Consider the following 27474-nt stretch of genomic DNA (forward strand, 5'->3'; position numbering starts at 1 on the left):
AACTTTTCACAGTAAATCTGCTTTGAAAGGTAGTTGATTTCTAGTCCATACCAGTTCTTGAAATTAAGCACCCCAAAGTGAAGCTGCTCTTTCCCACCCATTTTATCTCAAACGCCGAAGGTTGGTACCCGAGTCCACAGGAGCCCGGAGGGCAGCTCGAGTCTGTGGGAGGCGGCGCCGCTCCCCTCAAGCCCCACCTCCCCGCTCGCGCGGCGCCGCCTGGCCCTGCGCGTTCTCCGCTGCTACGGCAACCTGAGGCCGGCGTCCCCGTCTCCACGGCCCCAGAACGGCCGCAGGTGACTGGGTGAGACGCCCGACGGGCAGAACAAGAGGCGTCGGCATTGGCTGAGGCAGCGAAGGTTGGTGGCCGGAAGGAGCGTTTGACTGGAGCACCAACGGCGCTACGGGCAGCGATACCCCTGAGACTGAGGGGACAGGCGCGAGGTGGGGCCTAGGAGGACAGGCCCCGAACCAGAGTAGCGTGACCGCAGCAGAAACGATGAGATGCGCTTCGGCCTGAAGGAGGGGCCCTCCCTCGGGCGGTGAGTGAGTCGTAGAAAGCCTCCCTCCGCCGGCTCGCGGTTTCAGCAGGGTCTCCAGAGAGATGCCCGCGGGTGCTTGCGGAGCAGCCTGCGGCCTCGCAGTGAGCGCTCCTAGGCAGGAGGCAGGGCAGAGGGTGCGGGCTCTCGGGCTTGCGGGAGTCACTGTGAGCCAGTCTCTTAGCAGACGGGTGGTATTGGGCGGAAGGATGCTCGGTAAGTGTCATCGACGATGCGTGATGGTCCTTTCAGGTCCCTAAAGTACTTACTCTGTTTACAGGAAGCCTGAGTGTGTCTCTCCCAGTTTGCTCCTAAACCTCTGGAGACTCCTTCATAAAACCGTTTCTGGGCGTCGCTTCTCTGCCTTCCCGTTATATGGTGCTGTTCTGACATTCCCTCTGCTTCTCTGCTCCACGTGGGTGAGCCTGTCCAGTTCCATGCCTCCAGGCAACACACGTCTACTGATTCCTTGAAAACCTCCACCTTCAGCCTAGGCTGCTCCGCTCGCGCCAGACCCCAGAACCCAACTGCGAGTTAGCTCCACACGTGTGCAGGCTTAAACATCATCTTCCCTGTTCCCACGGAGTGTCTCGCCCTTGGATTCCTTATCCGAGGCACCAAGACACCAAAACCACATCTAGACAATTGACATTTACTGCCTCTGCTTCATTTCCACCAGTTATCAAGGCGGTGCCTTCTTCATAGCTGTCAAATCAGTTCCCACCTCACTGTCGCCCTTCTTGCATTATCATTTCCACCAGTATTTTGGTTAAATTCAACAAGGGTCCACCTTTCCCGACTGTCCCTATCCATTTTTCCATCTATTGGTAGACTGATGTTTCTTTAAAAACATACAAGGGCATTTCACTTCCTGCCGAGACTGCCTGTCATCCCATCCAGACTTCCTGGTTAGGCCTTCCCTCAGCAGGTCTGCCTTTGCTCCTAGAACAGCTGCCCTCTTTCCGGTGTGTGCCGATTCACCTGCTGCTCACGCTGCCTGCAGTGGGCTCCACTTCTGGACATTCCCCAACCCTGCCCTCACTCCCCAGTCACTGCGGGTCATGTGTCTGCTTCCTCCTCTAGACACACACTCTGAGGGCCGAGGCAAGGTCTGTCGTACTCACCATTTGTCATATCTGTCAGAGTACCCTGCGTGTAGCAGGGGCTCAATGAATGCTGGTTAAATGGATGATTCTCTAAAAGGAGAAGTTACTGTTTTTCATGGCATCCAGTAAAGCTTTTACCTATGAAAGATGAATGCTGAATTTACAGGTTTTACTTTGATTTCAAGATCCTTGGTGGTGAAAACTACTTCAATTCTCAATCTATATTTCATGCTATAATCATATTAATGGTAGCTGCTGTTATATGGCATAAGTTTAACATGGAAAACAGAGAGAGTACAGTGTAGTTTTGGAGAAGGAAATGGCAACCCACTCCAGTGTTCTTGCCTGGAGAATCCCATGGATGGAGAAGCCTGGTAGGCTGCAGTCCATGGGGTCGCACAGGGTCCGACACAACTGAAGCAACTTGGCAGTACAGTGTAGTTTGCAAGAGATGGGCTTTGAATCAGATATATTCAAACCCAAGTATATGGCTTTGAATCCTGGCTCCAACTGTTTGGCTTTGTGGCCCCTTGTCTGTGGCTTCTTTATCTGTGCAATGGGATAATAATAACACTCACCTCATAGAGTTATTTTAAAGACTAAATGACTTGATATAGGGAACTCAACCTGCTACTCTGTGACAACCTGGAGGGGTGGGATGGAATGGGGAGTGGGAGTGAGGGAGGTTCAAGAAGGAGGCGACACATGTATACTTATGGCTGATTCACGTTGTTGTATGGCAGAAATCAACACAACTGTAAAGCAATTATCCTCCAACTAAATTTTTTAAAAAATTAGAAACATTCACAAGGATGTTTATAGCTGCTTTAGTCACAATTACCAAATATCTGCAAACAACCAAGATGTCCTTCAGAGAGGGAATGGATAAATATACTGTGCTGCATCCAGACAATGGAATACTATTCATAGCTAAAAAGAAATTCAGGGACTTCCATGGTCTGGTGGTTAAGAGTGTGCTTGCCTGTGCAGGGGACATGGGTTCAGTCCTTGGTGGGAGACGATCCCACGTGCCTCGGAGCAACTAAGCCCACACACCATAACTACTGAAGCCTGGGAGCCTAGAGCCCATTCTCAGGAACAAGAGAAGTTACCACAACGAGAAGCCTGCACCCCACAACTGGAGGGTAGCCCCTACTCGCCACAACTAGAGAAAGCTCTCGCATAGCAACGAAGACGCAGTACAGGCAAAAATAAAAAGAAATGATTATTAAGCCATGGAAAGACATGGAGGAACCTTAAATGCATATTACTAAGAAGAGTAAGAAGCCAATCTGAAAAGGCTATATACTGTATAATTCCAACTATATGACATTCTGGAAAAGGCAAAACTATGGGGACAGTGAAAAGATCATTGGTTATCAGGGGTTAGCAGGCAGTGGAGGAGGAATAAGCAGGTAGAGCACAGATTTTTAGGGTGGATTTTTACATGCTCTGTATGAATCATAATGTTGTACATAGGTGTTGTACAGAGTTCACCATAGGTGTTGTACGTAGGATACAAAGTATCCTATGTCCATGGAGAATCCCATGGACACAGGAGCCTGGCAGGTACAGTTCATGGGGTAGCAAAGTGTCAGACCCTACTGAAATGACTAGCACACATGCACACATCCAGGCAGTATGGTGTGACTAGGTTATGGGATGATGTCCTAGAAATTGCACTTGACTGAACTAACTGGTTTTTACCTTTTGTGAACTGACCATGGAAATTTCACAATTCCACACTTCAGTGTTTCTTGTTCTGTGCCATCTGCAAGTAGTATTGATCATGAGGGAGGCTGTGCTATGTCTTTGGACATAATGCATGTATCCACCATTATGATGTCATACAGAGTATGTAAAAATCTATCCTAAAAATCTTCTGTGCTCTACCTGTTTGTTCCTCCTCCATGGCCTACTAACCCCTGATAACCAATGGTCTGTTGTACATAGGTGGTGAACTCTAAAGTAACCTATGGACTCTGGATAATAATGATGTGTTAATGTAGGTTCATCCTTGGGAATAACTGTGCCATCTGCAAGTAGTATTGATCATGAGGGAGGCTATGCTAGTGTGTAGGGGGGTACATGGGAAATCTCTATACCTCCCTGTCAAATTTGTGGTAAACCTAAAACTGCCCTAAAGAATAAAGTCTTTTAAAAGTAGAACAAGAAACACTGAAGTTGGAATTGTGAAATTTCCATGGTCAGTTCACAAAAGGTAAAAATCAGTTAGTTCAGTCAAGTGAATTTCTAGGACATCATCCTATAACCTAGTCACACCATACTGCTTGGATGTGTGCATGCGTGCTAGTCATTTCAGTAGGGTCTGACACTTTGCTACCCCATGAACTGTACCTGCCAGGCTCCTGTGTCCATGGGATTCTCCAAGCAAGTATAGTGGAGTGGGTAGCCATGCCCTCCTCCTGGGGGTCTTCCTGACCCAGGGATCAAATGTACATCTCTCATGTCTGCTGCATTGGCAGGCGGATTCTTTACCACTATGCTACCTGGGAAGTGCACACACTATACTGTACTACTTGATCACAAATTTCTGTGTACAGCAACAGCTCTGATACAGGTAAAGGACTCAAGTGAGAGCTTTGTGTGCATTTGATGAATCCAGGGTGCTCTGCCAGATAAGGATGGGGCAAAAGAAAGTGTAACCAGCAAAGTCTCAAGTAGGTGAAAGAAAGGCCTAGAATGTCACCCTGCCTGTCTGAGTCAAACAGACTTTGAGGATAGTCAGAGTAGACTGCATGGAGCCCTTGAAGAGGTGGAGAGGAGATAAACGTTTTCTGGGTGTCCAGCAGGGAGTGAAACCAAGACCCTGTGCTTTCAGAGCCCAGTTTCCCAAGGGTGGTAGCCCAGAATCCGTAGAACTCAGAGTCTCACCCCAGATGCCTGGGTTCAAATTGCAGCTCCGCCGCTGCTGTACACAGGGCCTCTGCTGCATTACTTAATCTTGGCACCTCAATTTCCCTGCATGTAAAATGAAGTTGTTGTGAGCCTTACATGAATCAGTAGAGACAAATTTCTTAGAACTATGGTGGGTATCATGGCATCCGGTCCCATCACTTCATGGCAAATAGATGGGGAAACAGTGGCTGACTTTATTTTTTGGGCTCCAAAATCACTGCAGATGGCGATTGCAGCAGTGAAATTAAAAGACGCTTACTCCTTGGAAGGAAAGTTATGACCAACCTAGACAGCATAGTAAAAAGCAGAGACATTACTTTGCCAACAAAGGTTGATCTAGTCAAGGCTATGGTTTTTTCCAGTGGTCATGTATGGATGTGAGAGTTGGACTATAAAGAAAGCTGAGCGCCGAAGAATTGATGCTTTTGAACTGTGATGTTGGAGAAGACTCTTGAGCATCCCTTGGACTGCAAGGAGATCCCACCAGTCCATCCTAGAGGAAATCAGTCCTGGGTGTTCACTGAAAGGACTGATGTTGAAGCTGAAACTTCCAATACTTTGGCCACCTGGTACGAAGAGCTGACTCATTGGAAAAGACCCTGATGCTAGGCAAGATTGAAGGCAGGAGGAGAAGGGGACGACAAAAGATGAGATGGCTGGATGGCATCACTGACTCAATGGACATGAGTTTGAGTAAACTCCGGGAGTTGGTGATGGACAGGGAGGCCTGGTGTGCTGCAGTTCATGGGGTTGCAAAGAGTCGGACGTGACTGAGTGACTGAACTGAACTGAACCGATGGTGGGTATGTAGGAAGTTCCATGTACATGTTGGCTCAGCAGTCCCCAACCTTTTTGGCACCGGGGACTAGTTTCATGAAAGACAATTTTTCCACAGACTGGGCAGCAATGAGGGAGGAGCGGGCGATGGTTTCAGGATTTATGATGTCACTGCTGATCTGAGCAGAGGCGGAGCTCGGGTAGTAAGGGAGTGGTATGTAGCGGCTGCAATACAGGTGAAGCTTGCCTAGCTCTCCTGTTGCTCACCTCCTGCTGTGCAGCCTGGTTCCTAACAGGCAGCAACAGGTACTGGCCCATGGCCTGGGGTTTGGGGGCCCTGTGTTAGCTGTTTCTATTATGCTTTGCTTGGGAGAGAGAGATAAAGAGATGAAAATAAAGCAGGATGTGGGGGATAGAAAGTGTCACCATGGGAACAGGTTGTATGGCTTAGATTTGGAAATGACTCTTACATTTTTGAGACCTGGTCTTCCACAGGAAAGTGAACTCTACATATACTCATATATCCGCCTGACATGTGTGATTAAAAAAAAAATCATGAAAATGAGCACTGAGTAAAATAGATGGTTTCTCATTTGGTAAAATGATGCTCATCCATATCTAGAGGTCAGAGTTCCCTTCATCTCAGCTGAAATCTGCAACAGTCATCATAAAGGTCATGCTCTCACACCCATGAGGTCAGCTCAATTCAGAGCTTATTCAGTCTTGTATTAGGAGTACTTATAGTTGACAATGGAGAAGGCAATGGCACCCCACTCCAGTACTCTTGTCTGGAAAATCCCATGGATGGAGGAGCCTGGTAGGCTGCAGTCCATGGGGTCGCTAAGAGTCGGACACGACTGAGCGACTTCATTTTCACTTTTCACTTGCATGCTTTGTAGAAGGAAATGGCAACCCATTCCAGTGTTCTTGCCTGGAGAATCCTAGGGACGGGGGAGCCTGATGGGCTGCTGTCTCTGGGGTCACACAGAGTCGGACACAACTGAAGCGACTTAGCAGCAGCAGCAGCAGTAGCAGCAGCAGCATAGTTGACAAGAAATCTAGCTTTATAACCCTCAAGAGAATCAAAACAACAAAATGACCATCAAATGGCACGTATCTAGAAGAGAGACTAAAAAACCCTTATACAAAAATTGAAATAAAGACAAGAGGCAGACTGGATAACGCACAGCAGCCTTGATGTTGATCCTGGGCCATCAGGGAAAAGTCACACAATATTTAGTGTATTTTGCATAAATGACAGGGAATTGTTAATTGATTTGAGAAAAATGTGTCTGAAGTAATATTTTATTATTAAGTTGATAAACATTTACCTAGAAAGTTCACTTGGGCAAATAGCAGGATAAAGGCAACCAAAAGGAAGAGTTAGTATAGAATTCAGTTAATAAGGAGGGTCCTGCCTGGCCTTAAATTCCTGCTCATCCACCAGGGACTTACAGCTCTGTGACTCCGAGAAATTACTTAACCTCTGTGGGCCTCAGTTCTTTCATCTGTGAAATGGGGACAGTACAGGTAGTTGCCTTATAGCTTTGTTAGATTTATATTAATATTGGTTAATGTATAGAAGCAAAGCAGTTGGACTGTGAAGAAGGCTGAGCGCCGAAGAATTGATGCTTTTGAACTGTGGTGTTGGAGAAGACTCTTGAGAGTCCCTTGGACTGCAAAGAGGTCCAACCAGTCCATTCTGAAGGAGGTCGGCCCTGGGTGTTCTTTGGAAGGAATGATGCTAAAGCTGAAACTCCAGTACTTCGGCCACCTCATGCGAAGAGTTGACTCATTGGAAAAGACTCTGATGTTGGGAAGGATTGGGGGCAAGAGGAGAAGGGGACGACAGAGGATGAGATGGCTGGATGGCATCACTGACTCGATGGACGTGAGTCTGAGTGAACTCCGGGAGTTGGTGATGGACAGGGAGGCCTGGCGTGCTGCGATTCACGGGGTCGCAAAGAGTCGGACACGACTGAGCGACTGATCTGATCTGATCTGATCTGATAGAAGCAGAATGGTCCTGGCACAGGGCAAGCCCGCATAAACATTTGCTTTTATTGTTGTTACTGTTGCCAGATATGAGATCTTGGCCAAGTTACCGAAACTCAGTCAGTTCCATCATCTGTGAGCTGGAGATACAACCCAGCCTCATCCCAGGGTTGTGTAAGGATTAAATGAATACAGCAAAGTGCCTGTAATAGTAAATCCAAACTAACATCAGAGGTAACAAATTAAAATGAAGACTATTTGTGGCATTAAAAACAGTGGTTTTTTTTTTTTTTCATTTTATGTCAGTGTTTGTCATTTGTGAACCAAAGTCAGTGAATACAGGTAAATGACTTCAAATAAGCATGACAATCTCTTCAAGCTGATGTAGCAGTAATATTACCAATAATAGTATTTAGAAAAACTGTCATAATAACACCTGAGCTAGCTACCGACAGCTTCTTTTGTTTTGTTTTGGGCCCTACCATGCAGCACGCGGGAATCTTAGTTCCCAAACCACATATCGAACTTGGACCAAGAGCAGTGGAAGTGCTAATCTCTGGACTACCAGGGAAGTGCCCTGGACAACTTTAAAAGAGTTTAGTTTTATTTCATCCTGACTACCATCTTATAATGGGGACATTATTGTTTCTGTTTTCTTGTAAATGAGGGAACTAATCATCAGAGAGGCCCAGGGACTGTCTGAGGTCACTCGGTGGGCAAGTAGACACCAGGTCTCCTCCACCGCTGCTGCATCCCAGTCAGGCAGCTGGAAGACTTCACCGCCCCAAGCCTGTTAGCATGCAACAGTGGAGACCACGGCATGCATACGACGTGTGTATGCGTGTGCATGGGCTACACTTGACATCAACGTCAATACTCATCTTTCCTGTAGGAAGTGTTATCGTCCCATTCGTGTATATTTGAGGCAGCCCATATTTAACACAGATATCTTACTTATTTTGTGGCTTCCATGTGTTTTTAAAGAGACTTTGGTAAAACCAACATTCTGTGACTAGATGCTGGTCAGCTAGGGCAGACATGTCCTTTGTGAGAGTTTTTTCATGATCTTTATTCTCCATCTATAAACAGTGATCCTCCAGTTATACCTGGAGCTTCCCGGTCACTTTCACTTGGGGTTTGTTTGTGCATTCATTCATTCAGCAATCATTTATTGAGCACTTGCATTTTGTTATAAACCAGCAGTGCTGAGCTGGATGCTGCGGATGAGCAAACTGTCACTCGCATCCCTGACTAGTGTATAGTAAGAGAAAGGAGCCAGATATGCATCTTTATTGAATTATTGCTGGAATCTGCCCCTTATTAAGAGCTTCAAGGCATGGAGATCAGAGAAAATTCCCTTGAGATGAATGAGACTTCCAGGCCTTTCAGCACTAATCTGGCCCTTCAGTCCAGGAAAAACGGGTCTGGGCCCAGGTCTGAGTGGAGCTGTTGGGAGCTGAGGCTTCATCTCACAGGACACTCATGGACCTCCTTATGTTTTGTTTTTATGCTGAGAGAAATGGGAAGCCCATGAAGGCTCAATTGGTCAGTTTTGTACCCAAAAAAAAAATGCTTTCGATGCTATGCAGAGAACAGCTTTGTTGTTGGGAAGAGAGAGAAACTAGAGGTTGGGAGTCCATTTAGGAAGTGGTTCCTGCAGTTCAGGAACCAGGGGGTTCCTGCAGGGGGTGGTGATGCAGATGAGGGTATAAGTGGTGAGGATGCAGAGATGCAGACAGACAGGAACCACACTGAGTAGAAAAATAGAGATCTAATGAGTGAGGGCCTGAGGAAGAGGAAGTGTCATTTTCCCAAGGTTCATGCCCAAGCACTGCTCTTGATTTGAGACTATTTGAGACTCTTCTGTTTCAAATGTTAGCTGTAGCCCAGGAGGTCAGCATCAGCTCTCCAGCCCAGCTCATCTGCTCTGTTTCCTCCAACCCTACTCCACCTACCACCCCGTGCTCCTGATCCATCACACACACCTTTCCAGAACTCTTTCATCAGCCCCCACTGGGCTTTCTTTCCCTTAAACTCATTCAATTTATAACCTCCTTGAGAAACTAATTTTCTCTGCTTTTTGACCTTTCTAGGGTTCCTATTTACTTCCATGCATTAGGCTGACCTATAAGAAATTGTTCTTTTTTTTAAGGCCCCAATATCAGCAGTTTTGTGTTGCTTAACCTCCACGTTTCTGATTGCCTTCACAGCTGAGTTGTGGACAGATGCTTCTGAAGCCTCCAGTAGTGTCTTGTGCACAGAGCACAATAAATTAAATATGCACTTAATAAAGAAATATGATTAGACGAAGCAATTTTATTTTGTGGCTCAGAAAGTAATTCAGTGCTGCTGTTTGTTATGAACATCGATGTGTTCATCTGGTATTCTCTTTATTCTTTGAGGATCTGGTTGGTTGGGCTGAATGCACACTCGCTTATTATCATGATTTATTTCCATGAAGGCTGACTTTGTGGGGGAAGGCATTTTTTTTTTTTTAACCATGTCTTATTCAATACAGTAGCGTCAGTGTCTGCCATATAAGAAGAGATCAAAAATTGTTTCCAGAAGGAATGAATGAATATCATTGTCACCTTTCTCTGTCACACAGTATCAGAATTGAATGTAATCTTACTGTGTATGGAGGTCAGTGAATAAAGAGAAGTTTGATGTGCTACTTTAGTTGTTTTTATCGACTGGTTAATATAAGTTCTTTCTTCAAACCATCTGGACCTTTTTCCCTTTACAGTGTCCCTACTTAGTACATGGGTTTCAGGTTCACTTTCCCTCTCAGAGGCATCTTCTGCACTGTGTCACAAGTAGACCTGTGTGAGCAGCCACACGGGCCTGAGCACAGGCACAAACGCCACGCAGGGGCAGTTGAGGGGGCCCATAGGGGCTCTACCCTATCTGTGGGCATCATCCTTTGTCACAAAAGGCTTACTAATAAAATGGGAAATAAAGCTTGAAAATAGGAAAACGATAATGATGTCTGTTGCCATATATTCCTGTTAACTTTTTTTAAATTGGGATATAATTGCTTTACAATGTTGTGTTAGTTTCTGCTGTACAGTAAAGTGAATCAGCTGTGTGTATACATATATGCCCCCCCTCTGGGACCTCCCATTCCCCCCATCCCACCCCTCTAGGTCATCACAGAGCAGCGAGCGGAGCTCCCTGTGCTGTACAGCAGCTTCTCACTAGCCAGCTAATTTACTCATGGCGATGTATATGTGAAACAGCACTCTCAGCCCACCTTGGGTTAGATTCACCAGAAGATGATGAAAGCAGACACTTACAGGCACGTCTAACCTATGATGTTGTTTAGTCGCTCGGTCGTGCCCAATTCTTTTGCGACCCCGTGGACTGTAGCCCGCCAGGCTCCTCTGTCCATGGGATTCTCCAGGCAAGAACACTGGAGTGGGTTGCTGTGCCCTCCTCCAGGGGATCTTCCCGACCCAGGGATGGAACCCGCGTCTCCTGAACTGGCAGATTCTTTACTGCTGAGCCGTCTAACCTCTAGCAGTTGCTCAGTAAACATTCGGAGGAATGAGTGGGAGGCAGTCAGGATGCTCTTCTTATTTTTGGTTCTTTTATCCCCCAGGCACTTGTTTAAACAGAAAGCAGAAGGTTGTTTAAAGAACAAACTGTGCTAGGGAAGGTGTCAAGTCTGCTGACCCGGGCGCAAGGCCCTGACGATACTTGCCCTTCACCGCCGCCGCTTCTGCCAGTGGCAGTTCTGTTATAACTGCACCTTTGGCTCCGTGTGATGCTTAAGACTCACCACCTACCTAGTTCTCATGAGTGAACCTGGATGAGTGGGTGCATATTTGTAAGCACACCAAAGTCCAGGAGGTGAAGTTATGCAAGCATCGCTTGTCATATGTCAACCTTTGCTCTCATCTAAGGGCCAATGTCAACAAATTCTCCTCTTCCGTCTCCCTCTGAGCTGCCTTTAATATTCAGACCCTGAAGGGGAGCTGGACTTTGTTCTGTTTCTCTTCCTCAAAGTGCCTTATGGCCTCGACACATTTCCCTCTCTGAGCCTCTGTTTCTTCCTGTGTTCATTAAAGGCACTGAATCTTGATCGGCACCAGGGGACCTATCGGTCTGTTTTGCTTGTCCTATACTGGTATCTTGTTTTGCTTCATTTAAATAATATATTTATTTTATTTACTTGGCTGCTCTGGGTCTTAGTTGCAGCATACGAATCCTTAGTTACGGTATGTGGAATCTAGTCCCCTGACCATGGATCGAATCTGGGCCCCCTGCATTGGAAACATGGACTCTTAGCCACTGGACAAGCCCCTGTTATGCTTCATTTTTAATGTGCTTTTGAAACCCTTTAAGGAGGATGTACCATCTCAGGCCTCGCTGAAGCTCTGCTGCTTGGTCATCTACTCTGCGGGTGTCATTCATTTAAAGGTGTTCCTGAGAAGGCAATGGCACCCCACTCCAGTACACTTGCCTGGAAAATCCCATGGATGGAGGAGCCTGGTGGGCTGCAGTCCATGGGGTCGCTAAGAGTCGGACACGACTGAGCGACTTCACTTTCACTTTTCACTTGCATGCATTGGAGAAGGAAATGGCAACCCACTCCAGTGTTCTTGCCTGGAGAATCCCAGGGACGGGGGAGCCTGGTGGGCTGCCGTCTATGGGGTCACGCAGAGTCGGACACAACTGAAGCGACTTAGCAGCAGCAGTAGCAGTGAGCCTGGAAGGTGACATACCCCTGATACTACATGTTCCAGGAGGGCCTTTCTTGTGATAACTGTCTGTTCTGCTAACTCCACCCATATTTCCCACTGAGGAACCATAACAATATGATACAAGAATCAAGCCCATAGTTTAGAGACTCCCTTTGTGAGCTACAGTAGGTATGAACAAGTCCTATTTCTTAACAGTTCTTTTGCTTTTTGATCACTTAAAATTTCTGGGTGTGTTTTATTTTCCAGTGGTTTGTCCAACATAATCTGATGCTTTCTGTGCAGGATTTATACTTTTCTAAAGACCAAGCTCCTATATCTGTGACGTTAAGTATAATTATTCTTTGTAAAAAGAAATGCTTTGTCTATTCTCAGAACACTTTACTAAAATAAACTGCTCAAGTGGCCAATACACTGGTTTTTCTTGACTGTGCCATGTGGCTTGTGGTCGGGATCTTAGTCCCCCGATCAGGGACACAGTGGAAGCATGGAATACTAACCACTGGACCACAAGGGAAGTCTCCCAATGTATTTTTAATGTTTATTTTGAAATAACTTGAGAATTGCATAAAAGCTGCAAAAATCGTACAGTGAGCTCCCATGTACCCTCCACTCAGCTTCCCCTAACGTTAGCAGCCTGTGGCACCGTGATACAGTTGTCAAGATTGAGAAAATATCATTTAACCAGTACATTTGAACACATTTTCCTTATTTCTGGTTGGTCTATGTGAATTATAACTTTTTTTGAATCCTATCTTATTTTATGGGGAAGGGAATGGTAACCCACTCCAGTATTCCTGCCTGGAGAATCCCACGGACAGAGGAGCCTGATGGGCTACAGAACATGAGTTTGAAGAGAGTTGGACCCAAGTGAGCGACTAACACACATACACATTTAAACCACTTTTTTTTCTCAAAATTTTAAAGGGACTTTAAGAAAATATGTGTATAAGTAAAGGACCTGGAGCAATGATTTTTCACTTTGCATTTCCAGCTGTTTGTGGGACTGAAAGTTCTCTGTTTTTAATACCTCCCTGAGCACAGACAGACTGCATCTTGACATCTAACATGGAGGTTAGCCGTCATTCTGTCAAGGAAAGAAGGGAAGACTTCCTGTTGTTGGCACAAGTAGTTCTAACTTCCTTTTGTTATAGGGGTTCACTATGTTTCTCAAAAATAATAAACTCTTAGTTTATTATTAGTTATGCCAAACTCTTACTGCTGTTATGTTCTAAGTACTGTGTTTTTTTGTTTGTTTGTTTGTTTAAAAACTCTTTCTTGATAGCTCAGTTGGTAAAAATCTGTCTCCAATGCAGGAGATCCCAGTTCAATTCCTGAGTTGGGGAGATCTGCTGGAGAAGGGATAGGCTACCTACTCCAGTATTCTGGCCTAGAGAATTCTATGGACTGTATATGTATAGTCCATGGGGTTGCAAAGAGTCAGACATGACTGAATGACTTTCACTTTCTTTCAAAAGGCAGTAAGGGCTTCCCAGGTAACTCAGCTGTTAAGGAAGCTGCCTACAATGCAGGAGATCCTGGTTCAATTCTTGGGTTGGGAAGTTCCCCTGGAGAAGGGATAGGCTATCCACTCCGGTATTCTTGGGTTTCCCTGGTGGCTCAGATGGTAAAGAATCTGCCTGCAAGCGGGAGACCTGGGTTCAATCCCTGGGTTGGAATGATCCCCTGGAAGGGGGCATGGCAATCCGCTCCAGTATTCTTGCCTGGAGAATCCCCATGGACAGAGGAGCATGGCGGGCTACAGTTCATGGAGTCACAAAAGAGGCGGACATGACCAAGTGACTAAACACAAGCATAAAAGGCAGTAAGTAAAATGGAATAGTTTACAAAGATGCAACCTAAGTGATTAGAAGGAAAAACTTCTATTTGTGGGATTTGAAGATGTTTCCCGAAATGAATCAAATGAGGCCATGTAAGGATCTCTCGAGCAGTTAAAGCAACTGGGGAATGACAAAGAATTTCTGGGCAGAGAACCTGAAAATCATGGCACAGATACTCACCATGTTGTTCAATTAGTGGGCTTACATTTGCACAATTTACATGAATTACAATCAATTTTACTGTGGCATGGGTATTTTTCTCTGTCATATGTGTTTGCCCTGCAAGTACTAAGTGAGGTGTGTGTCTCTGACATCTTTCTTTTAGTATTAACCCAAATTTTAGATGACAACAGGAGATAGGAATTACTTTTGAGAGTTTCTTTTTAAAAATGGGTTTAAAATTCAAAAATGAGTCAGAACTGTGATTATGCCCATAATTGACTAGGGCTGAAAACCCCAGACCATTTGACTATCCTATAAAGTATGGAATGCTTTGTCTCTCTGATCTGAGATAGTATTTGGGTTCCATGGCTGATAGGTACAGAGTAAAGATATGAATGTTTCTGTTCTTAAAGTAATATGCACTTGTACTAAGTTGCTTGGGTTGTGTCCGACTCTTTGCAACCCAATGGACTGTAGCCCGTCAGGCTCCTCTGTCCATGGGATTCTCCAGGCAAGAATACTGGAGTGGGTTGCCATTTTCTTCTCCAGGGGATCTTTCTGACCCTGGGATAGAACCCACATCTCTTATGTTTCCTGCATTGGCAGGTGGATTCATTACCACCAGTGCCACCTGGGAAGCCCAATATGCACTTGTATTTTATATATAATCTTTCACTTCTATAACCCATTCCCCCTTTTAAGAAAAAAATACTAAATTTCATCTTTTCCATTTAAAATCAAATGAAAGTCCCCATATGAATACATGTATTTGTGTAGCAAGTGTTATAATCTCTGGCCTCATGTATAAAATAAATGTCAGAAAATGAGTGGTTTTCTATTTTTATTTTTAGCACAGGAAACTTAAAAAAAATGAAACTGTACAGAGAACGCAGAGAAATAGGATTTTGGGGTCTCAGTAAAGAGCCCACACCCAGCCACTCCCGTCCTCCCCTGGTTGTCCTAGAATTGACAATGACTGAGTTAGTCCTTTCAGGCACCGCATGGAGGGCAATGGTTTTCAGAGAGTCACCTAGCATCACTGTGAAAACAATATTGTTATTTGAAAGGAGAGACCTCAGTTACCTAGAACAGTGCTAGTCAGGTGGTCTTTCAGACTAGTATGTCGACGATTGAGAAGTACAAAATTGGGAGCAAGCATTGAGAAATACTTATGGCAATTTGACATTACCATGCTGTCCAAGCACATAATCAGTGATGGACTTATTTTGCCGAATAAGATACCGCTCAGTTACAAGTGTTGGTCCATAATATATTGGAAATTAAAAAAAAAAAAAAAAACTTTATAGATAATTTGAGAAACACTGCTCATGAATATTCTCTTATTTTGTTGTTGTTGTTCAGTCCCTAAGTTGTGTCCAACTCTTTGCAACCCCATGAACTGCAGCACGCCGGGCTTCCTTTTCTTTCACTATTTCCCGGAGTTTGCTCAAACTCATATCCACTGAGTCGGTGATAATATCTAACCATCTCATCCTCTGTCGTCCCCTTCTCCTCCTACCATTAATCTTTCCCAGCATCAGAGTCTTTTCCAATCAGTCAGCTCTTGCATCAGGTGGCCAAAGTATTGGAGCTTCAGCTTCAACATCAGTTCTTCCAATGAATATTCAGGGTTGATTTCCTTTGGGACTGACTGGTTTGATCTCCTTGGTGTCCAAGGGACTCTCAAGAGTCTTCTCCAACACCACAATTTGAGGACTCTAATTTTCTTCCTAAAGGTTGAATAAGTTAGATCAGGGGTACCAGTCTAAGGCCTATTAGGAACTGAGCTGCACAGCAGGAGGTGAGCTGCAGACAAGCAAGTGGAAGCTTCATCTGTATTTACAACCACTCCCCATTGCTCACATTGCTGAGCTCTGTGTCCTGTCAGGTCAGCAGTTGCATTAGATCCTCATGGGAGCTTGAACCCCACTGTGAACTGTGCATGTGAGGGATCTGGGTTGTGTGCTCCTTATGAGAATCTAATGCCAGATAATCTGATTCTGTATTGTATTAAGTTGTTTAATTATTTCATTATATATCACAATCTAATAATAATGGAAATAAAGTTCATAATAAATGTAATATACTTGAATCATCCTGAAACCATCCTCCCACCCCAGTCCATGGAAAAATTGTCTTCCACAAAATTGGAGCCTGGTGCCAAAAAGGTTGGGAAATACTGAGTTAGGTCATTCCTGAGTGTGTTCAATAGTATCATAACATTGCAAATACTTATCAATCCATTTGGTTTAAAAGGAAGTTTTATGAAAGAGTTTTGAACTAAAGGGATAATTACATTGGTTTTTAAAATAACTTTTATTTATTCATCCATTCGTTAATTTTTTTGTTTAATAAACATTTACTGTCACCTGCAATGTGTCTGGAGAATGTGGGAGGCCCAGTACTGCTTGCTTTTGGCCCAGGTCTGCAATGTGGGGTTTTGTGCTGGGCTCGGAGGAGGAGCACCAGACTCAGGGTTTGGGAGTCACGGGGGGCTCTAGTTCCAAAATTAAGAATTGTTAAGAAGCAAATGCTTCCCAGGTGGCGTGGTGGTAAAGAACCCGCCGGCAATGCAGGAGATTTGGGTTCAGTCCCTGGGTTGGGAAGATCCCCTGGAGGAGGAAATGGCAACCCACTCCAATATTCTTGTCTGGAAAACCCCATGGACAGAAGATCATGGCAGGTTACAGTCCATGGGGTTGCAAAGAGTCGGACATGACTGAGCAAATGAGCATACCACGCACAAAAAGCAAGTAATTCATGAACTTTGGTAAAAATGCCTGAGCCACTTGTTACAGATTGTGGCACAAATACTTTTTGATTTCACACACTGTGCTTACTCTGCCATTTGTCTGGTGTGTGGGGATAAAGCGGATGTGGTCCCTGCCCACACGGGGCACGGAAACCAGTGACTGGCTAGAGTTCTGATGTCGATGAGCCCCATGAGGGGCTGGAACAGGGTGGAGTGGTGAGAGTGTGGGGCAAATGGGTGCTGGGGAGTCCTCAGCAAGGAGGGGACTTATGAGTTGAGGCCGAATGACCCAAAGCAGCCCGTGGGCGGAGGAGAAGGGAGACCTGGAAGGACTCAGAGAGGTCAGTCTGAGCAGGAGAGAGGTTAGCTGGGCAGTTGGCAGCTACGGCCCCGCCTCTGCTCCATGTGCACCTGCAGCCTGGCCCTTGAATCCCCATCAACCACACTGATCCGTGGGGGATGTGGACGTCCACAGAGGCCCCATCTCCAAGGATGGTTTGTGCCCAGGTATTGGCTTCAGAGTTTTGCTTCTAGCAGCCAGCTTTGGGTCTCTTTTTTGGGATAATTTTGTTTAAGCTACTGGAGTCTCTTTGCCCCAGTCAGCAGTGCCTGTGTCACAGAACCAAACTCAGGTCCACTAGCCCACGCACAGTAAAGCTAGTCTACTGACATCTAGCTGCAGTGAATGAAAAACCTGGCTTAAAACTCAACATTAAAACTTAAAACTCAAAAAACTAAGATCATGGCATTCTGTCCCATCACTTCATGGCAAATAGATGGGGAGACAATGGAAACAGGGACAGACTTTATTTTCTTGGGCTCCAAAATTACCACAGATGATGACTTCAGCCATGAAATTAAAAGATGCTTACTCCTTGAAAGAAAAGCTATGACAAACCTAGACAGTGTATTAGAAAGCAGAGACATCACTTTGATGGTTTTTCCAGTAGTCATGTATGGATGTGAGAAGTGGATCATAAAGAAGGCTGAGTGCTGAAGAACTGATGCTTTCAAACTGTGGTGTTCGGGAAGACTCTTGAGGGTCCCCTGGACAGTAAGGACATCAAGCCAGTCAATCCTAAAGGAAATCAATCCTGAATACTCATTGGAAGGACTGATGCTGAAGCTCCAATACTTTGGCCACCTGATGTGAGAAGCCCACTCATTGAAGGAGACCCTGATGCTGGGAAAAACTGAAGGCAGGAGGAGAAGGGGATGACAGAGGATGAGATAGTTGGATGACATCACCGACCCAATGGACTTGAGTTTGAGCAAACTCTGAGAGACAGTGAAGGACAGGGAAGCTTGGCATGCTGCAGTCTCTGGGGTCGCAAAGAGTCGGACATGACTGAGCAACTAAACAACAAGCTATGGTGAAGGACGGTGCAGGGGCCCAGCAAGGAGTCCAGGCAGTTAATACTCAAAAAACCTGAACTTCCTGATGCCTTTTAGCAAAGCATTTTTATTTTATTTATTTTTAAACTTTGTATTTTGTATCAGGATATAGCCAATTAACAAACAATATTGTGATAATTTCAGGTGAACATCAAAAGACTCCATTATACATATACATGTATCCATTCTCCTCCAAATTCCCCTCCCATCCAGGCTGCCACATAACACTCCACAGAGTTCCATGTGCTATACAGTAGGTCCCTGTTGATTATCCATTTTAAATACAGCAGTGTGTAGAAAGGCCAGGTTCGGGAGTCGGTGGGTCTCGGAGTGTGAGATCAGCTCCTACACAGTCGTGGTTGGTTGATGGTGAGGTTACGGGGCATTAACATCATCAATCTTCAGGTGCCAGTAGGTGCTTATGATCATCAGCTAGTTAATTTCTTCTTTATTATGTATCTGTATCTGTAAAGCAACTCAGGAAATGTGCATCAAATGCTATTATCTAGGTACTTCAGAGAGGAGCTACAGCAGAGGGTATGTGGGAGGGGTCTGCCCCAGGAATGCCCCCTAGGGCCCTGCTCCCTTACCCTGAAGGCTAGGATCTCCCCCAGGACCAACCACCCTTCCCTCAGGTTTACATGCTGGCTCTGAGGCAAACTCTGCCTGCAGGACTCTTGCCCTCACCTCAGCTCTGAGAAACACTAATTCAGAAAGTTGTTTGCTTCTAGAAAATGACTTAAGATGTGAACCGCCCTTTTCCTCACCCATCAGTTTTGAATTATAGCCCTCTTGTTGTTGTTTAGTCACCAAGTCGTGTCCAGGTTAATGCGACGCGGTGGACTATACCACACCAGGATGCCCTGTTCTTCACTGTCTCCCACACTTTGCTCAAATCCATGTCCACGGAGTCTGTGATGCTATCTAAATAGTGTTTGGTATAGTGTAATCATTTTTGTTAATTAAATATGGGATTAAATTAAATATAGTATTTCCAACTTCTTGAATTTTTTTTTTTTTCAGAATAGTTTCCATTTTAACAGCCACCAAGTGCAAAGGATTTTCTTTTTTGTCCTAAAGGCAATTGCCTGTTTCTTCTGATTCTGGTGAATTTGTTTACTGTTTAATTAAGAGAAACATTTCTAGAGAGTTATCTATTTTCATTCTTCCAGTTCACAGAGTAGAAGCTAATCTTAAACTGATAAAACTATTAGAGGATTATTTCCTGTTCACCCACCAGTCAATAAAATCACAGAGATTAAACCACAGAATAAGACAAGGCATTTAGCAGTAAGACTGTGGCAGATGTGATCCTCTACCTTCAGAAGCCCAAGAGCTTTTCCACACATTTTCACATGCTAATCACTGTGACTTTGACATCCTGTTTCTAAAACAGGCTGGAGCTATGGTTTGAGCAGAATTGGAAGCCAACAGGCCAGTGTATCTGTATGGAACTTTCCCTCTGTTCTTGAAGGAAAGGTGAAGTTAGATTATATTTATTTTGACTGGATTTCCATTTATTTTAGAACTTTTGGGGCATTTTAATATTTATATATGAAAATGGATCTTTTGCTGTTGAAAAATTATGTACAGATCATTCATTCTTCCTTTTTCCCTCCCTACCCTTCCCTTTATTACTCCCTTTCTCCTTTCTTTATTTTAAACAGATGCTAAAACAAATCTTGTGCTTCCCTGGTGGCTCAGAGGTTAAAGTGTCTGCCTACAATGCGGGAGACCTGGGTTCCATCTGTGGGTCAGGAAGATCCCCTGGAGAAGGAAATGGCAACCCACTCCAGTATTCTTGCCTGGAGAATCCCATGGACAGAGGAGCCTGGTGGGTTACAGCAATGGGGTCGCAAAGAGTTGGACACGACTAAGCGACTTCACTCACTCACTCAAAACAAATCTTTGTCTGAATATCTCACAAAACATATTTTAAAGTTCCTAAGTGGGTTTTTCTTTGTAGTAGAAGCCTGTATCTGAGTAGCCTCTTTTGTCTTTAGTACTTTTCAATCTGAGATTGAACATAGTACACATTCAATAAATATTTGTTGAAAGAATAAATCCATGGTTTTAGGTCCTGGGCACAGTCCTAAAATACTGTTATTGTACTTTGCTTAATGTGCATCTGTGATGAGAACCTTGGTCTTCAGCTCAATTCCAGCTGAACTATTTGTTACAAATATGCAACTATACTGGGAAAATAATTTTAAATCCTTAGATATACTGTCTTTGTTCATTTTACAAAATTAAATTTTGCTCGATTCTGTTGCAGTAAAACACCCATTCCTTTTGCCTCTAAGTACTTCTGAAACCCCACTCCAGTACTTTTGCCTGGAAAATCCCATGGACGGAGGAGCCTGGTGGGCAGCAGTCCATGGGGTTGATAGAGTCGGACACAACTGAGCAACTTCACTTTCACTTTTCACTTTCATGCATTGGAGAAGGAAATGGCAACCCACTCCAGTGTTCTTGCCTGGAGAATCCCAGGGAAGGGGGAGCCTGGTGGGCTGCCGACTCAAAGAGTCAGACACGACTGAAGCGACTTGGCAGCACTTCTGAAACACTTGGATTTTGACCATTAATTGTATAATACATTAAGGCATGGAATTATAGGACAACAACGCATACTTTTTCATGCCTGAAAAACACTCTGAAGTCAAGCAGTAGCATTGAAGCACAACTGGAAAATTTTACATTCCATCAAGAACTAAACCAATAGTATGTTTAATTTTGTATGTTCCATGTAATTGAAAGTATGGGTATCTTCAACTTTTTTTTGGTTTCTATTCTGGAAACAAAAACAACTTAATCAGAAATTGATTAATGAAGGGCTTTATTAAATAAATTATTCTCCATTGTTGAACTCATACTAACCTTTTGAGTAGTGGTGGAAAGAAGTATTAAAGCTTATCCTAGGAAACTGAAGTCGCTCAGTTGTGTCCGACTCTTTGAGACTCCATGGACTGTAGCCTACCAGGCTCCTCCATCCATGGGATTTTCCAGGCAAGAATACAGGAGTGGGTTGCCATTTCCTTCTCCAGGAATCTTCCTGACCCAGGGATTGAATCTGGGTCACCCACATTGTAGGCAGACGCTTTAACATCTGAGCCACCACCTGATCAGATCCTAGGAAGGGTGACCATAATGATGACAAGGCTTAATTCAGAAGAGTGAGGTGCTTACTGTCTTGTATTCCCAGGCTGGATGCCCCACTGTCTGAATTGTTAAAAACAAAACTTAATTGAGTACATTTTAAAGATCTTATTGGCTTTATTCATCAATTAATGAACTGGACAGCATTCTGTCTAGCAGATAGAAAGTAGCTCTAAGGAACTGTACAAAATGAAAGACTTTTTATAGGCAGAAGAAGATAGGAATGAAGTTATACTAGTCAAAAAGCAGATTGGTTATTGCAATGTTACTTTTCCCAAAGAGGATGGAGGGTTTTATCAGGCTGCTTACCTAACTAGTGCTAATCAGGAGATTCCTGATTGGCTAGTTTAAGTTTCCATCTTGGGGAGAGCTGAAATTGTAATTTAGTTTGGTTGACCCCAGGGTTAGCATGAATGACTATTTTGATTGTGAGCCCATTGTCTTGTTTTAAACAGGATGCTTAAGTGAGTTCAGGGACTGTGCAAGGCTGACCCAGTTCTGGCAGAGGAGATTATGGCTGTAGTTGTCCCACGTGGGGATTCAGCCTGAAAGTTTTAGGCATTCTGGAAATCCAAGGATATTTTGTGTGTTGCCCTTGACACTGTAATGCATTGGCAAGTGCAATGCATTTGGTGGAGCTTTCTCTGGAATTTTTAGGGACATGACCCACAATGGGTTCTCAAGGCAAGAATACTAAAGTGGTTTGTCATTCCCTTCTCCGGTACTTTGGCCACCTGATGTGAAGAGTTGACTCATTGGAAAAGACTCTGATGCTGGGAGGGATTGGGGGCAGGAGGAAAAGGGGACAACACAGGATGAGATGGCTGGATGGCATCACCGACTCGATGGACGTGAGTTTGAGTGAACTCTGGGAGTTGGTGATGGACAGGGAGGCTTGGCGTGCTGTGATTCCTGGGGTTGCAAAGAGTCGGACATGACTGAGCGGCTGAACTGAACTGACCCACGATGAGAGAGGAGCTCCCTAAACTAGCAGTGTGCTGTTAAGGAAACTTACCGAGAAAGACAAGTAAGATGGCATAAAAGTGTCGGTGGGACTTCAGGTATTTGCTTATAAATATTTTGGAAACCCCAAATATGGACACTTTTCCTGGCAAGCAGAAAAGTACTTGTTGGGGGTAATGAGTCAGAATATTTGAAATCAAGAATGACTCAGAAAATATAGGCTCAGGTACTACTATAATTGACTTCCCTTGTGGCTCAGACAATAAAGTATCTGCCTACAATGTGGGAGACCCCGGTTCAATCCCTTGGTCAGGAAGATCCTCTGGAGAAGGAAATGGCAACCCACTCCAGGACTCTTGTCTGGAAAATCCCATGGAGAGAGGAGCCTGGTAGGCTACAGTCCATGGGGTCGCAAAGCGTTGGACACGACTGAGCAACTCACTTTCACTTTTCACTACTATAATTATAAACTATGCCCTAAATGTATCCAGAGGCCTTTGAATGATAAATAGTAAATGTTACTCATATTAGCATTTTTATTATTGTATTAGAAGTAAATGTTAGTTTGTGCATATTTAAATAAATGTTTTAAGTGGATTTGCATTAATTGAGAATATTTTGGAGCACACAAGCCAACTAAAGTTTTTTCTTCCAGTTTACTTTGAAAGGAATGCGATGTTAATTCTGGGGCATTGATGGTTTACAATGCCTGATCAAGACAAAAAAGTGAAGGCCACTGAAAAATCAACTGATAAAAAACAGCAAGGAGTCACCATCAGGTAACACCATACTGAGTTTTTGCTTATTATTAACTCAAGCAGTGACCAGCAACCACAGTGTAGATCCTTGACAACTCCTACTCTGGGGTAGAGTCTCCACTGAAATGTTTGCCCTTTTTAACCCTCTCTAGTATTCTTGCCTGGAGAATCCCATAGTCAGAGGAGCTTGGTAGGCTACAGTCCATGGTGTCGCAAAAAGTCAGACACGACTGAGCGACTTTATTCACTAAAGAGATGTTTGGTTTGTATATGTTTCAGTCTATAAAAGCAGGCCTCCAAGTGGCAGGGGTCCATGTTACTAGTGGGTAGCACAACTGGTTCACCCAGAGTCTTCTGTCGGTTGACACTGTGTTATTCTTTCTCCTAGGGACTATTCAGATCTTAAAAGACTTCTGTGCCTTTTGAACGTTCAATCAAGCAAGCAACAGGTAGTGTTTTCAAAGAATGCACATCTATTAATGACAGAGAAATCACGTTTCCAAAGGATCCATTGAACATCTTATGAACGATACATCTATTTTCCTTTGTTCTTTCACGTGTTTCATCTTTCTTCCAGTTGTTTCTCTCATACCTGGTTCAGGGTCAGGAAGTAGGACTATGCATCCACAGCCTTTTTATTCCTCTGCTCTCATGCCTGGTGCTAACCTGGAAAATGCATCAATATAGAAAGGATACGTTCTTCTATTGAATGCTCAGTGTCTGACCCTGCAGAGCTCTAGGGGAGTTGATTTCTCCAAAACACTGTACATCCCGTTTTCCTTCTCCCCTTCCCTGCTTTTCAGGCTGCCCAACTGCTATAGCACCCCTCTTGATGCTGGCTGCAAAGTATATCTCACCAAAAACAGGGGAAATGAAGGAGTGAGTTTTGACTATTTTTATAATAGCTTTTTTTTTTTTTTAATGGAAAGAATGGTACTGCCACTTGAATTTATCTCTAGATGTTTTTTTGGTTTAGCTTCTGTAAGACTTTGGAGAGGCGTGAGATTAGAGGCTATCCGTGAAGGCTTGGGGAATAACACAGAAATGCTAATAGCAATGAAAACAGCAGATACTTATTTAGCATGGTCAATTAGTAAATGACAGAGCTGGGATTTGAACCCTGGGAGCAAGATTCCAAAGTCTACTGTGGTAAACTTGTTTAGGCAAATTTGTTTATGAGCTCACATGGTAATACAGCCCTACTGGCTTTTGTTGTATCTACTAAACTTACCAGAGACCTATAGCAGTAAAAAAAATTTTTATTGAAGTATAATTGATTAACAATATTATATTAAATTCAGTTGTATAGCATAATGATTCACTCTTTTAAGATTATACTCCGTAAATCTTTTAAGATATTGGCTATATTTCCTGTGCTGTATAATATATCCTATTAGCTTATTTGTTCTATACATAGTAGTTTGTACCTTTTAATCCTCTATGCATGTATCACCCCTCCCCATTCCCCTCTCCCCTCTGGTAACCACTAGTTTATTCTCTGTATCTGTGAGTCCGTTTCTGTTTTGTTATACAGCAAGTCCCCCTTCAATGAATGAGTTATGTTCCCAGAGTGCATTCGTAAGTCCAATTTGTTCGTAAGTCCAACGAAATTAGCCTAGGTACCCAACTATCACAATTGGCTATATAGTACAGCACTGCGATAGGTTTATAATACTTTTCACACAATTAATACATAGAAAACACACACACACACACAAAGAAAACATTTTAAATCACACAGTACAGTACCTTGGAAAGTGCAGTGGTACCAGCTACATCACTGCTGCTTGTACACTTGCTTCTAGACTTCCTGGGCTTGAAATAAAGATACCGTTCTCTGGCAATGGCACCCCACTCCAGTATTGCCTGGAGAATCCCATGGATGGAGGAGCCTGGTGGGCTACCGTCCATGGGGTCGCTAAGAGTCGGACAGGACTGAGCGACTTCACTTTCACTTTTCACTTTCATGCATTGGAGAAGAAAATGGCAACCCACTCCAGTGTTCTTGCCTGGAGAATCCCAGGGACAGAGGAGCCTAGTGGGCTGCCATCTGTGGGGTCGCACAGAGTTGGACACGACTGAAGTGACTTAGCAGCAGCAGCAGCAGCATACAGTACTGTACAAAAGCACAACCACTTGTAGAGGATGCATACCTGTGATAATGTATGCCAGACATGTGAAATAGCTTTACGTGATTGGACATGCATGTCCAATTCACATTTTTGAAAGTTTGCAGCTTGAAGGTTTGTATATAGAGGACTTACTACATTTATATATTTTTTTAGAGTCCACATTAAAGCGGTAACATATAGAATTTGTCTTTCTCTGATTTATTTCACTAAGGATAATAATTTCTAGGACCATCCATGTTGTTGCAAATGACAATATTTATTTTCCTTTACAACTGAGAGAATTTCATTTTTTGTGTGTGTGTGTATACATTAATCTGTTGATGGACACTTAGGGTACTTCCATACTATGGCTATTGTAAATAATACTGCAATAACATTAGGGTGTATGTAGCAGCAGCTTTTCAAATTAATGTTTTCATTTTCCTTGGATATGTACCCAGGAGTGGAATTTCTATATCATATGGTAGTTCTGTCTTTAGCTTTTTGAAGAATTTCCATACTGTTTTCCATAGTGGCTGTACCAATTTACATTCCTGCCAACATTATTCCCTTTTTCCCACATCCTTGCCAACATTTGTTATTTGTTGTCTTTGTCATGAGAGCCATTCTGATGGATGTGAGATGATATCTCATTGTGGTTTTGATTTGCATTTCCCTGATCATTAGCAAGGTTGAGCATCTTTTCATGTGCCTGTTGGCTATCTGTTTGCCTTCTTTTGAAGTATGTCTATTTAGATCTTCTGCCCATTTTTTTAATCAGTTTTTTAAATATTGAAGTTGTATGAACTGTTTATATATTTTGGATATTAACCCTTTACTGGTCATCATCATTTGAAAATATTTTTTCTCATTCAGTAGGTTGTCTTTTAATTATGTTGATGGTTTTCTTTGCTGTGCAAAAGCTTTTAAGTTTAATTATGTCCCATTTGTTTATTTTTTTCATTTCCTTTAGGAGACAGAGCCAAAAAATCTTGCTACAATTTATGTCAGAGTGTTTTTAGGAGTTTATGGTTTTCAGTCTTACATTTAGATCTTTGATCTATTTTGAGTTCATTAGAGAATATATTCTAATTTCATTCTTCTACATGTACCTGTTCAGTTTTCCCAGCACCAGTTACTGAAAGACTATCTTTTCCCCACTGTATATTCTTGTTTCCTTTGTCATAAATTAATTGATCATTTAAGTGTGTGGGTTTTTTTCTGGGTTCTTGATCTATGTGTCTCTTTTGCTGCCAACAACTTACTGTTTTTCATTAATTTTGTTTTTTAATTGGTAGAAAATTGCTTTTACAATTTTGTGTTTGTTTCTGCCTTACAACAATGCAAGTAAGTCATAATTGTATGTATATCCCTTTCCTCCAGAGCCTTCCTCCTCTCCTCCCATCCCACCCCTCTAGGTCATCACAGAGCACCAAGCTGGGCTCCCTGTATTATTTAGCAACCTGTCACTAGCTATCTGTTTTACACATGTATTGTATATATGACAAAGCTACTTTCTCAATTTGACCCACGCTCACCTTCCCCTGCTGTGTGCACAAGTCCATTCTCTACTAAGTTCATAAATGCATTTTTCTAGATTCCATATATATGTGTTAATATGTGATACTTATTTTTCTAGTTTTTACTTACTTCATTCTGTATAATAGGCTCTAGTTTCATCCGCTTCACTACAACTGACTCGAATGCATTCCTTTTTGTGGCTGAGTAATATTCCATTGTATAAATGTACTACAACTTCTTTATCCATTCATCTGTCGATAGACATCTAGGTTGCTTACATGTCCTAGCTGTTGTAAATATTGCTTCAGTGAACATTGGGGTACATGTGCCTTTTAGAATTGTGGTTTTCTCAGGGTATGTGCCCAATAGTGGGATTGCTGGGTCATATGGTAGATTTATTTCTAGTTTTTAAAGGAATATCTATACTGTTTTCCATAATGGCTGTATCAGATTACATTCCCACCAACAGTGCAGGAGGATTACCTTTTCTCCACATCCTCTCCAGCATTTATTGTTTGTAGATTTTTTAATGATGGACATTCTGACTCATGTGAGGTGATACCTCAATGTAGTTTTGATTTGCGTTTCTCTAATAATGAGTGATGTTGAGCAGCTTTTCATGTGTGTGTTGGCCATCTGTATGTCTTCTTTGGAGAAATGTTTGTTTAGGTGCTGCCCATTTTTTGATTGGGTTGTTTTTCTAATATTGAGCTATATGAGCTGCTTTTATATTTTGGAGATGAATCCTTTGTCAGTTTCTTTGTTTGGAATTATTT

At 43.3% G+C, this 27474-nt stretch overlaps 1 protein-coding gene across 5 annotated transcripts in view; it reads left to right on the forward strand.

Moving 5' to 3' along the window:
* Window positions 1-230: 230 nt before the first annotated feature.
* Window positions 231-27474, forward strand: part of NEK10 (NIMA related kinase 10) — a 259600-nt gene continuing 232356 nt past the window's right edge. For 2 of the 5 annotated variants that reach the window (XR_003507765.1, XM_027522840.1), the window contains exons 1-3: window positions 231-542; window positions 22964-23087; window positions 23455-23515. Coding sequence is in view for 3 of the 5 variants with exons in the window: in XM_027522840.1 (XP_027378641.1) it covers window positions 23014-23087; window positions 23455-23515 (135 nt within the window). In the remaining 2 variants the exon portion in view is untranslated. Of the gene's footprint in view, window positions 543-19982; window positions 20024-22963; window positions 23088-23454; window positions 23516-27474 lie in introns of those variants that run through there. The other 3 variants (XM_027522842.1, XM_027522841.1, XM_027522843.1) reach the window with 3 other exon arrangements.

Source organism: Bos indicus x Bos taurus, chromosome 22, assembly GCF_003369695.1.
Source record: "Bos indicus x Bos taurus breed Angus x Brahman F1 hybrid chromosome 22, Bos_hybrid_MaternalHap_v2.0, whole genome shotgun sequence".
Classification (NCBI taxonomy): domain Eukaryota; kingdom Metazoa; phylum Chordata; class Mammalia; order Artiodactyla; family Bovidae; genus Bos; species Bos indicus x Bos taurus.